Source organism: Montipora foliosa, chromosome 8 (genome assembly GCF_036669935.1).
Source record: "Montipora foliosa isolate CH-2021 chromosome 8, ASM3666993v2, whole genome shotgun sequence".
NCBI lineage: Eukaryota > Metazoa > Cnidaria > Anthozoa > Scleractinia > Acroporidae > Montipora > Montipora foliosa.
In genome coordinates, this window is record NC_090876.1 from 12,226,072 (window position 1) to 12,238,571 (window position 12,500).

At 41.8% G+C, this 12,500-nt stretch overlaps 1 protein-coding gene across 4 annotated transcripts in view; it reads right to left on the bottom strand.

Annotated features, from left to right (window-relative positions):
- LOC137967744 (uncharacterized) overlaps positions 1 to 12,500 on the bottom strand; it is a 138,409-nt gene that overhangs the window by 1,849 nt on the left and 124,060 nt on the right. For 2 of the 4 annotated variants that reach the window (XM_068814301.1, XM_068814300.1), the window contains exons 8-14: positions 11,914 to 12,014; positions 11,044 to 11,091; positions 10,120 to 10,167; positions 9,298 to 9,396; positions 8,826 to 8,924; positions 7,722 to 7,820; positions 1 to 6,744 (exon numbers count right to left, since the gene is read on the bottom strand). The exon at positions 1 to 6,744 is cut by the window's left edge and continues 1,849 nt beyond it. In XM_068814301.1, coding sequence (XP_068670402.1) covers positions 4,579 to 6,744; positions 7,722 to 7,820; positions 8,826 to 8,924; positions 9,298 to 9,396; positions 10,120 to 10,167; positions 11,044 to 11,091; positions 11,914 to 12,014 — 2,660 coding nt within the window. In that variant the 3' untranslated portion in view covers positions 1 to 4,578. The remainder of the gene's footprint in view (positions 6,745 to 7,721; positions 7,821 to 8,825; positions 8,925 to 9,297; positions 9,397 to 10,119; positions 10,168 to 11,043; positions 11,092 to 11,913; positions 12,015 to 12,500) is intronic. The other 2 variants (XM_068814302.1, XM_068814299.1) reach the window with 2 other exon arrangements.

Below are 12,500 nucleotides of genomic sequence, written 5' to 3' on the forward strand. Positions count from 1 at the left end.
CATATATGATTCATTTCATATACCATGCATTCATCATTAATTATAAATCATGTAACTCTGACGGCCGAATAAATCGGATCTATCACCTTCATTCCACCTCTTGATAGTGAGCCTTGAGGAATTTCAAGTTAATTTACGGTCCAACATCAACTTCAGCTCTTCCTTCAATTGCCGTGAATAGTTGAAACAACACGAGGAATGTTTAACCGGCGATAATTTCGTTTCAATTGCAGAGGAAATAACAAATATAACTGCACAAGTCGGCCATTTTGCAAGGAAGACAATTGCGGCCAATCACGACTAATCTAAGAATGTCTTTATCTTCAGACCAATCAGCGTGGGTGTCATAACGGTGTGTGCCAGGGTCTTCTCCGCCCCGCCATCTTGAAAGCGGAGTAGACCCTGGGAACGAGGTTGCTCTTTCCTCCATTTCGACGACCTTAAAAGAAGTCCAACAGGACTTAAGTCCACGAATGCACGAGTGACATCTCTGGAAACCTGCTGGCTGGAAAGCTGCCCGCCAAAGTTGAGCGTGGAATCTGACGCACTTTCTGTGCTAGCGTACTCAGATGAGGACCTCATGTCCGACCAAGAGGGCTCTGTTACGGCTTTTAGTCCATCAACGCGGGCTAATGAGCCACCAACCGGGGTTTGTGAACCCCAAAATGAGGTTAATAAGCCTTTTGACGATGCTGGAAATCAAAGTAACGGGACAACCGACAAAGAACTAGCCTCTGTGCAGAGGGCCATGCTGAACATAACTGGCCCCCTTTGTTCTTTACATGATTCATTAACATCTAACAAAATTATTCCCCCAGAGGACATCAGAACAATTCTGGAATAGTCCCTTTGCTTGCTAGGCTCAGCAAACTGCCAATTCTAAATCTTGCAAAGAAAAAAAAGCCTTGCGGCCATATATAAGGATAAAATTGGCCTAGCTGACCAGTCTCTTCCTAATGCGAGCCGCATGCTTTTTGGGGATGACTTTCCAACAAAGCAAGCTGACCTATCCAGAGGCCTCGCTAAGAACTTGGCATTATCTTCACGACCGGGTAAACGCATCCACCTGCCCAGGGCCTAGCCGTGCTCCTATCAGGAATAAGGTCCTCGTCTGGAACAAACAATAAATACTTCAGTAACCGCCCAGATGGAGAACATGTCTTGCATAAAGTCCCTCCTTCAAAGAGGCGACTAAATGACCACCCTAGACCTGAAAGACGCCTACCTTTCGGTCCCAGTCCACAAATCTCCCAGAAGTTCCTTCAATTTCTGTGGAGCAAACACATGCTTTGTCTTTCAAGGGCTCTGTTTTGGCTTAAACATTGCTCCAAGGGTTTTTACAAATCCCTTGGACGAACTTAAATGGCGGCTGTTGAACATCGATTCGGTGAATGGCAGTCCAATAACACCTGCAGCCTCGACCTTGTTCATAACGACAGATGCATCCAAGGCAGGATGGGGTGCGGTCTGCCAAGGGCATCGCACAAATGGATGTTGGTCGGAAGATAAACGTATCAGAACTCAAGGCCGCCTTCTTTGCCTCAACGTCTCATCGTGTGGCCTGCCTGAGAATGGACAACACAACAGTAATAGCCCATATAAACAACAAGGGCGGTACGAGGTCGGCTTGCCTCATAACTTTAACGTTGGAACACTGGAGGTTGTGCCTGGAGAGGAACATAGTGTTGTCGACACAACACGTTCCAGGCAAACTGAACACCATTGCAGACTCGGAATCGAGGGCGTTCAACGACAAAAGCGAATGGAAGATAAACCCTGTTTGCTTCTTGCCTGTCCGCCCAGCTCCCCTAGTACGTAAGCTGGAGACTGGACCCAGAGGCCTTGCACGCGGATGTTCCGACAATGAACTGGGAACCCTTCAAGGGTTACGCGTTCCCACCTTTTAATCTGATTCCAGCTGTATTGAACAAAGTGGCTCAAGACAAAGCGGAAAGCATACTAGTTGCACCCCTCTGGCAAGCACAGCCTTGGTGGCCGCTCCTCCTGAGCCTTCTGGTCGAGCAACCAGTCCTCATCCCAACCACCAGACACCTTTTGAAGGATCCATCAGACCCTCGAAGGACTCACCCAACGTTTCCCAGACTGCACCCAGCCGTGACTCACATCCCCGGAGACAGTACCAAGCAATGGGAATCTCTGAAGACGTTACCCAGATATTCCTTTCGGCATCTCCTTCGTCCCTCCCCACGAAAAACGTACAGATCAGCTTGGGGACGCTGGAATTGCTGGTGTGATAAAAGAAAGGGTGATCCCTTTTCGGCATCTTTAGCTGACATCCCGCTCTACCTAACCGAGTTCTTCAATGACGGAGCGGCTTACTGCTCAGTTAATGTTGCGCGTTCAGATATTTCCACCGCCCACACCAAGGTGGATGGTCACCCTACGGGGCAGCATCCTCTCGTTACCCAGCAACTGAATGGAAAGTTCAACAGTCGTCCCCCTAAACCTAGGTACTCCCACACCTGGGACATAACCCTTGTCACTAAACACCTTGCATCGCTTGGTAGTAACAGGCTATTGTTTCTAAAGCAATTGTCGCTTACGCCTTCCATGTTATTCTTGTAGCCTGCCTGGGAAGAGTCCCAGCGCTAACAAAATTGGATCTTCGGCACTGCCGCGTCCTCCTAGAAAGCGTGGAGTTTGCGCTCTCAGTAACCGGGGCTCCTCTGATCAACTTTCAAAGGCCTTTCAAAGGCCAAACTCCAGACTCTGCCCAGTTGAGACATTATGCTCGTACTTTATAAAAGCCACATGTGCGATTCGTCCAGTATTTCCCTCTTCCAATGTTGGTCCGTTGTTTATCCCGTATGTAAAGCCTTACAAACCGATTACGGCACCGTCCATCGCGAGGTGGTTACGTTGGCTACTCAAGGTTCCTGTCGTCGACACCAATGTCTTCAAGGCACATCCCGTGCGTGGAGCCTCAACTACTGCAGCAGCCAATTCCAATGTTCCCTTATCGGAGATTTTAAGAATGTCCGATTGGTCTACTCCTTCAACTTTTCAGAGGTTTTATTACAAACCTGTTCACAGCTCAACGTTTGCTCACGCAGTTCTTTTTTCTGGTGTACATTCATCTTGGGTTGCACCCCTTCAATACAGATCTTTAGATCAACGACTTGATATTGCTGACATTTGTCTTGTTTATTTATATTGTAAACATTGTCACTCGGAGGTTTTTCCTCTTTTAAGTGATATTAAAATATCAACACTTGTATTTGTCTGACTCCCTTTTATTATCACCCCAATGTTTTGGCGTGTTTGTGAACGGAGTTCGTGTAACATAATCCCAATTATACCAGCATAACTGAAATTATATAAACAAACGAAGTGAGAAATACATGAGGACCCACCCACCATTCCGGTTGGTGTCATTTTGCATCATACAGGTGCCATGCCCTGTTGGGGTGCCAACATAAGACCGATGGTGCTTACTATCCACAGCGCTGTAAGTATGGAGTATCACATGTCAGCAGCGTGTTATAGGGCCGCAGGGAGTTATGGTACTACGTCATGTCTATCCTTACCCTGGGGGTGCGCAGGGTATGGTCTTTTTTGTTTTCTTTAGACCTGTTAAAGAGTGGTTTGAAGCACTATAAGAGGGATTCTTCCTGATGTTATCTCAGGTATTTCTCACTTTGTTTGTTTATATAATTTCAATTATACTAACAGGCCGCTTCGCGGCCCTGGTATAATTGGGATTTATGCGCATCTGAAAGTGTCAATGTGGAGGATTTGCCAGGCTTTAATCACGACGACGCAATATAAAAGGCGTGGTGCCTTTGGCACATGCAAATGATTTATCAATCAACCGTGGACGCAACCGAGCTCAGTGATAATTTGTACAATAAAAAAAATCCTTATGGCAATGTGTCCGTAACATGTTATGAAATGTTATCTGTCGTTCTTTTTTTTAATCACCAGTTCCTTTTACCCGCGCTGTAAATATCGTTCAGGGCTTCCGTCGCTGTGTTGCTGTTTGTTGATCACGATCTTGGATAATCACTGGTGCTTGAATGAATTCGAACAAAAGCAGAGCGTGGAGCCACCCTTTTTATCGTGCGTCTTTGTGTTTAAGCTGTTTAATTTTAGTTTTCCAATTAACTTAACGTCAGGAGAGGAAGTTATTAAGTTTACTGAAGTATGTTCCTACCTCAAAATGACTCGATTTTCACTAAGTCATGAACAATTTTGTTTGCCACGAGGGTTTTTGATTGCAGTTTTATTCTTGAACTGAATTTTTAATTTACCGAAGTTCTTGATGTGATAAATTTTCAGCCAATGAAATTTAGTAGCCAATGAGCGTACGAGAAACGTTGCTGACGATAAATTATTGCATATTATTTCTGTTCATTTAAGCGGAGAAATAGAGCCTTTGGCTCGTGGATCCACAACAACTTTCACAATGTTATGAAAAAGTGGCGTCAATTTGTTAAATTTCGACCAACGAAATTAGTGTTGTTACAAGTGACAAAAAGTCTCTTTTTCGGTTTAGTGATCATAAGCATGCTTATTCCGTGACATAAATTTACATTAACTACAGTATGATTTTAATCGCTAGCTTGCTTGTCCTTTTTCTTTTACTTCTTTAGTCATTTCGGGCTGTCGTGTAAGTCGAGCTTGTGTCTCTTTCTCGAGTGAAGACAACTCTTGTTGTTTCTTCATTAAGACCCCTTTACTTGGCCATTTTTCATCAGCCTCACGCACAACCTCTTCTAAGCTTTGCTTGCTGCCATAAGGTAGTCTTGCAACCTGAGGCAGCACTACATGTAGATCGTCTGCCTCTGTAACATCCTCTGGTTCAGGTTCTATTTTAGTCAAGTCCAACCATTCGCGGTGAAACCTCCACTGTGGTGTAGAGCTTTCGAAATCTTGTGAATAACGAGCTGATGGGCGTTTACTCCACTGCCTTCTGGAACTTTCAATATCAGAAGGGGTTTCTCCTTTCGTGTTCTTCAGGTTGATATTGCATCCGGATTCAATCAGCATTTGTGAAGTGTCAGAAAATCCGTAATGAGCGCATTGATGAAGAGGCGTATTTCCCCACTGGTTTTGAATATTAGCGTCCGCTTTGTTTTCAATCAATACCTTGACGAGAGGTAAATCCTCAAGCATGACTGCTTTATGTAGAGGTGTTTCTCCCCGCAGGTCTTGAATATTCGCGTCCGCTTTGTTTTCAATCAATACCTTGACGACAGGGAAATCCTCAAGCATGACTGCTTCATGTAGAGGCGTTTCTCCCTCCTGGTTTTGAATATTTGCATCCGCCTTGTTTTCAAGAAATAGCTTGACGAGTGGTTTGCTCCTCGACATGACTGCTTGATGTATAGGTGTTTCTCCCCGCAGGTCTTGAATATTAGCGTCCGCTTTGTTTTCAATCAATACCTTGACGAGAAGTAAATCCTCAAGCATGACTGCTTTATGTAGAGGCGTTTCTCCCTCCTGGTTTTGAATATTTGCATCCGCCTTGTTTTCAAGAAATAGCTTGACGAGTGGTTTGCTCCCCCACATGACTGCTTGATGTAGAGGTGTTTCTCCCCGCAGGTCTTGAATACTCGCGTCCGCTTTGTTTTCAATCAATACCTTGACGAGAGGTAAATCCTGAAGCATGACTGCTTTATGTAGAGGTGTTTCTCCCCGCAGGTCTTGAATATTCGCGTCCGCTTTGTTTTCAATCAATACCTTGACGAGACGTAAATCCTCAAGCATGACTGCTTGATGTAGAGGTGTTTCTCCCCGCAGGTCTTGAATATTCGCGTCCGCTTTGTTTTCAATCAATACCTTGACGAGAGGTAAATCCTCAAGCATGACTGCTTTACGTAGAGGTGTTTCTCCCATCCGGTCTTGAATATTTGCATCCGCCTTGTTTTCAAGCAATATCTTGACGAGAGGTACATCCTTCCGCATGACTGCTTTGTGTAGAGGTGTTTCTCCCGCCCGGTCTTGAATATTTGCATCCGCCTTGTTTTCAAGCAATATCTTGACGAGATGTACATCCTTCCGCATGACTGCTTTGTGCAGAGGTGTTTCTCCCACCCAGTCTTGAATATTTGCATCCGCCTTGTTTTCAAGCAATAGCTCGACAAGAGGTACGTTCTTCTGCATGACTGCTTTATAAAGAGGTGTTTCCCCCCACAGATCCTTAATATTCGCATCAGCACTATGCTCCAAAAGCACTCTAGCCACCATGTAATTATTGCTAGAAGCAGCAAAAACCAAAGGTCCCTCTTTACGTGGGGCTGTTTGAGCATTTACGTCTGCACCAAGATCAATCAGGGTCTTGATTAACACACCAGAGGACATCCCACTCGCCAACAGCAATGGTGTGATGTTGCTCTTTGCAGCGACATTGACATCAATACCGTCATTCAAAACGAGCTCAATCACCTTTTCTACATCGCCGCTCTTGGCGCACGAGTGCAGCTCATTTACTGTTTCGTCAATCCCAACCAATCTTCTGTATAGTTTTTCAATATCAGTATAGCCTGGTTTTCTCCAAGCCATAGCTGATGATAGAATATCAACTGCTGCTTTTCCTCGGAAAATAGACGCGTTATTACTTATTGTTTCGCATTTCATTTGCTCCACAAAGTTCTCTAGAAGGGTACTTGCTTTGTAAACACTGTCATAGTCTCCTTGTAAGACAACTGCTTGAAGTACATTAAATCCCGAATGGCTGTCTGTGCGCAAAAATGCCCTCTTTGCCAATGTCCTAAGACTCAGCTGCAACAAAATGTGTTAAAAATCGATTAACTTGGTTACGACAGTACTACCTCATGGATAACAACACCCACACAAGCCTGCCTCTTGAATGACATGTATACTTTTTATAACCCCCCCCCCCCCCCCCCCCCACACCCCCTCTTTCTTCTTTGGGACAACCATTTTTAAGCATGTAAGTTGACCATCTCCATTTCATGGTTTGAATTTAGTTGAAACATTAGTTTAAGACGGAAAGTTTGTTATCTTTAAGTGATGTATTTACATTCAGCGGAACTAAACTCTAAGCGGCAGTGACATAGAACGCAAAGATTTTCTTATTGGTAGACAAGGAATGCTTGCCCCCTTGGTACATACTCCTGTTGTTGTAGCATACGTCACACACATCACACTACTTTATTCAAACACGGGGGCTTTGAACTTGTTACAGTTCTAGCGTCCAATTAATGGACAGCTCATGTACCAAATTAACGTAGGACTGTTGTACTCATCTCAGCTCTCGAACTTTCAAAAGTTTATCTTTACCAAGGCAATTCTGTTCATTAGAGTTCATTTATATTTTAATCACCTCTCCCCCCCTCCCCCACCAAGAGGTTGGTGCACCTGCATTTGGCTGGGGAGTACGTTTGCATTGGTTGTTGTGGTTTTTCGTATCAGGCGGCTGCACAATCTTTTTTTAAGTCAGTTGCATTTATTTCGAAATCGATAGTGCGTACGGTAGTTTTGTACGCTATTAGCTTATAACGCCTGATAAAAAAATGCCTCAGGGGAATACATAGGGCATTTATGGAATTTAGCTCATTGAATTCTCGTTACACATTGAAGAGTGCTTGGCATCCCTTGCCCCAATCCACCCCCTCCCCCTCCGAAAAAAAGAAAGCAACCCCAACAACAAGGGTAAAGACATTACATTACCGCGCATAATTTACGTTATTGCCTTGTTGTACAAAGTAACCGGACAAATTATATTAATAACTTACTGGTTGCTGAAAACTTGGTTTTGCATCATGGTCCAGAAGCAGCTGAATTATTGACTGATGATTGCAGTGTTCAGCTTTCTGCAGAGGAGTGAACTGAAACTAAACAAGAGGACCAGTAGAGTAGTTAGTCCGCCATTTAAATCCTTTTATTCCTTTTTTAATCTTTCATGCATTTCCTTTCTTTTGACAACTGCAGCGGCAGGTTTCACGCGATACTATCCATATACTCATTTTTGATTGGCTCAGAAGCCCAGACGAAAACATTTAGCTAAGCGACAAAACATTCCTGCAATTATTATTGTGACATCACATTACCAAACGCAATAAAGCACACTTTTCAGAGCTTACCAACAATAAAAATGATTTAATTCTGCATTTGTATGATGTCTGACAAATGAGGCAGATCTCGATGGATGTCTCCTAGCCAACGGCCTCGTCGCATAAGCTCCTCCTCGATCTGCATAATTTCCATACCAATTTATGCCAAGCATCATTCAAAATTAATGAAAATAATTTAAGGGCACATTGGGTATCAACCAAAGACTCCCTAACTATGCTCATATCTGTAAGTTTACTGCGGGTAATGGTCCTCAATATCCAGCCACTAAAAGCATAAAACCTTTTATACTTAAGATGATGTTCTTATGTGCCACTGTGGCACCAAGTGAACACTGACACTTTTTTCCTGGGAAAACCCTAAGCATGGGAGCAAAGACCTCTTGTGTTAGTTGATAGCTCTGCTTTGATGAGCCAATCAAATGTTGAGAATGCAGTACACAAGGCTCGTTTCAAAAATCCAAAATGCAAGTATTCTGCATAAACATTAGTCACTGATACTATTTTACCATCATTTGTTCAGCTATCAATACCCAAACAAGCTGCTGTACAAAATTTTAATCCGAGTAAGCGTTGTCATAATATAAATAGTTATGTATGATAATGTTATCTTCACCTCAAACAAGCAAGAAAGAAGCAAGAAATGGTTGAGCCATGGAACTTCGTCTAACATTGGTGTTAGTTTTTTTTGCAATAAAACAGAAGCAAGTGTGAGCAATAGACTAAGAGGAACATCAAATGGGAGTGACTTCTTCTCTTCCCACTTACCCTGTCTAAAGCATTGACATCTGCATTATGATCCAGCAACAGCTTGACAACAGATTCATGTCCATACCAACAGGCAAGATGCAGCGGTGTCAACAAAAACTAGGGAAAGAAAAAATGTAAAACCAAGATATAAATTCTGGTGCCCAGCACTGGCTGAAGGGGGTGTTAAGCAACAAAACAATTTAGGCTTCACCTTGCCACACCAAATTCACATGTGTCAGGATCTCACTAGCACACAGGTGTGAAAATTAAAAGAAACGTCAGGGCCATGGATTGTCAGTTTTAAAACTGCGAAGTGTTACCTTTCTGGCCGTTTTCTAATGTATAAATGTATTGTAGGTACATGTATTTTCTAACCCACGCACACAGGGATAAGCAAACGTGGGCAAGAGAGTATATTATTTTGTTCAGTGGTTATGCAGAAATTTAAATGAATTTAAATAATAATAATAATACAAATCTCTTGAAGAACCTTATCTCTTTCATCAACATTTGCACCATTCTTCAGGTGCATGTTGACCTCCTCATATTGTCCATTGATTGATGCCCTGTGAAGAGCACTTCGAGATACCTAGTGAAAAAAAAAAGTACAAACTTAACATACAGTTATCTTTCCTCACCAAAAAAGTGGATGGTCGTGGAACCTTCACTTGGAGTCCGTAGAAGAGATGGGGAACAAATATGGGGACCAAAAATGACTGAAGCAAACAAATTTTCAAAGTCTTACGGTTAAGTACTACGTAACTGCTGTTAGTATGTACATTTACATGTACATGTACATTAATTTCTCATTTCGACTATGTGGTAAAAGTCGAAAGTTACCAGTATAGAATTTCAAACCCTCGGGCAGTGCAAATGGAAAATAAAGAAGCACTTCATAAAGGTCAGAAGAAAAAGATTGTAATACTTTACAAAAAACGGAGTTGGGAAAAAAAGATCATGAAAAAAATGTAATCATTCAATGTGTCCACAGTCTTCCTTGTAACAGGATTAAAGGGAAACGAAAGGAAAGGAACTTTATTTAAGTGTCTGGTAGATTTAGTGCTGGAGCACTAATTGGGGACACTGTAAAGTGAAATTAACAATGAACACAACAATTAAAATGTTACTCTTAAGCTGTTGTGGAAGTCTGCAATTAAGGGACTGATCTCCACAACCTTATCTCTAAAGTTTCAGTTTGGCTGGGCCGGGATTTGACCCCTGTCAAAGGTAAGGTGGTTATATTCCTGGTAAAAATCCTCTTTGTTTACAGACCAATGTTGCTGAAAACAGTATTTTTTCACCGTGAACTTACTTTGGACTTTTCCATTCTCATAGCCCAGCTTGTGTCCTGTTCCTTGACCTGATGACAAACGAAAATATGGATGTCCTGAGACAAGGAATGCCATCCATCTCTTCAAACGGCATTAAATGCTTTTCTATGATCCTGTCAGGGGTAAATGTAACTTAACAAAAGTGGGGACATAAGGTCAACTTGATCTCCTGGCTAATCAAACGTCTTAGTTACGCATTATAAATTATTTTGTTTCACATGAGAAAATAATGCCCATCATCCAAGTGGCCACTGGTTAATTATTACCGGTAGAACCTGACACAGACACTTAACACTACAATCCATTCCCCTATTCAAAAGTGAAGGAGCGCTTTGGAACAAAGACGCAACCTCAAATTTATAAGAATAGCAATAATAAAATTGTGAAATCATTCTTTTAAAAAATGTGAAGAAGAGCTCCCCCGAAAAACTGTTGGCCGTTTACTGGCAGTCGGCCGCCAAGAGTCGGCAGGGAAGCTCTTCTGCCAAAAATTACCGAATTTCAAATTATCAGACAGAGCAAAAGATTTCATGTGAAATAAAAAAGTACTTCATAAAGATCAGAAGAAAGAGCTTGGAGTACTTTACAAAAAACAGAGTTGAGAAAAGGAGAATATAAAGTACATGTAATCATTCAGTGTGTCCACAGTCTTCCTTGTACCAGGCTTGAAACAATTACATGTATTTAAAATGTTACCCTATAAGCTGTTGTGGGAGCTCCGCAATTAAGGGACTGATCTCCACACCCTAATATTCTCTTACGTTTCAGTTTGGCTTGGGATTAATGACCCCTGTCAAACGTAACTAATAACTTGGTGATTATATTCCTGGTAAATATCCACTTTGTTTACAGACCAATAATACTGAACACCAACTGAAAGTATTTGTCTCATTACGTAAACTTACTTTGGCCTTTTCCACTTTCATAGCCCAGCTTGTGTCCCATCTCTTGACCTGATAATAAAAGAAAATAGAAAAATCTTGACTCAAGGAATGCATTCCATAACATCAAACTGGTATTAAATACTTTTGCACTACCGATGTGGATGCTGGCAGGTTAAGGTAAACTTGATCTCCTGGATAATCAAACTACTGATTTATCTATAATGCATGTAGTTGATTCAATAAAGGGAAATAACACCTATGAGACATATGGCCACCAGTTGTAATTTACAAGTAGAACCTAACACCAACTCTTACCACTACAATCCATTCCCTAATCTGAAGTCAAGGACCACTTTGGAACAAAGCCATGCTCTCAAATTTTCCAGAAAGTCAATTGTACATGATGTCGACTCATTTTGTCAAAATGTCCAAACAACCTAAGTTCATAAATTGTACTTTCATTTTCTTTTTCTCGTGAAAAGTCTAAAAATTTAATTGGGTTTCCACAATCAAGGTCTTATTGTTTCACAATAATTATTGTCCTTTCAGAAATTATGGACATCTATCTTTATGGGGGATAATCCGGATACATGTACACTTTCCTAGCAGTCAATGAATAACATGGCAAACCTCAATATGCAAACTGCAAGACTATATGGGGTTCGTTACACTACTTATACCACTTGGAATAAGCCAGTTGAGCTGTCTGCATGCATGCCAGGATAAAGGCAAATGTATAATTTTTTGTTTAGTTTGTTATTTTTTTAATTTTCAATCTTTTGTAGTTCTAACAACATGCTTAAATTAGTTGTGATGCACGTGCCCATGTCTTATAGAAATCCATGTGGCTTCTTTACTACTTCCCATTTTAAAAGAAGGCAAGAAACTTACATGTACCTTCTTGTAATCTGCAGTTGTGTTCATACCACTTGTGCTGGCTCCTTGATCAAGTACACCTTGTTGAGAGGACAAGTAAGCGCTGTCTAATCCTCCTGAAAAGACGACAATCCACCACTTAGATTACAGAGTTCTTGGTTAACCTTTTAGTTGTTATTTCTTCAGATTTTCATGAGGTATTGGCATAGGTACGGGTCAACGCAACCATCTCGAAGATGGCAAGAGTTATAATTTTGAGAACAATAATCGGGCACAACAAGTCAATGTCATACGACGAACTGCTCACTGCGGCTAGCAGGACATCTTTATATTGTAGGCGCTTACATCAGGCGTTAATACTTCTTTTTAAATGTCTAAATGGTACGGGCCCTACATATATTGCTAGCCTTTTTAAATACAGGCATACACCGTATAGGCGAAGAGGCGAGGGCTTGAATTTAGAATTACCTAAATTTAATTGTAAATTTAAGACGAATTCTGTCACTTATTCATTAACTAAGTTATGGAACAGTTTGCCTACTCATGTGCGTCTTTCAAGTGATGCTAGTGACTTCAGAAGTAAATTCCACGATTGCAGTTTT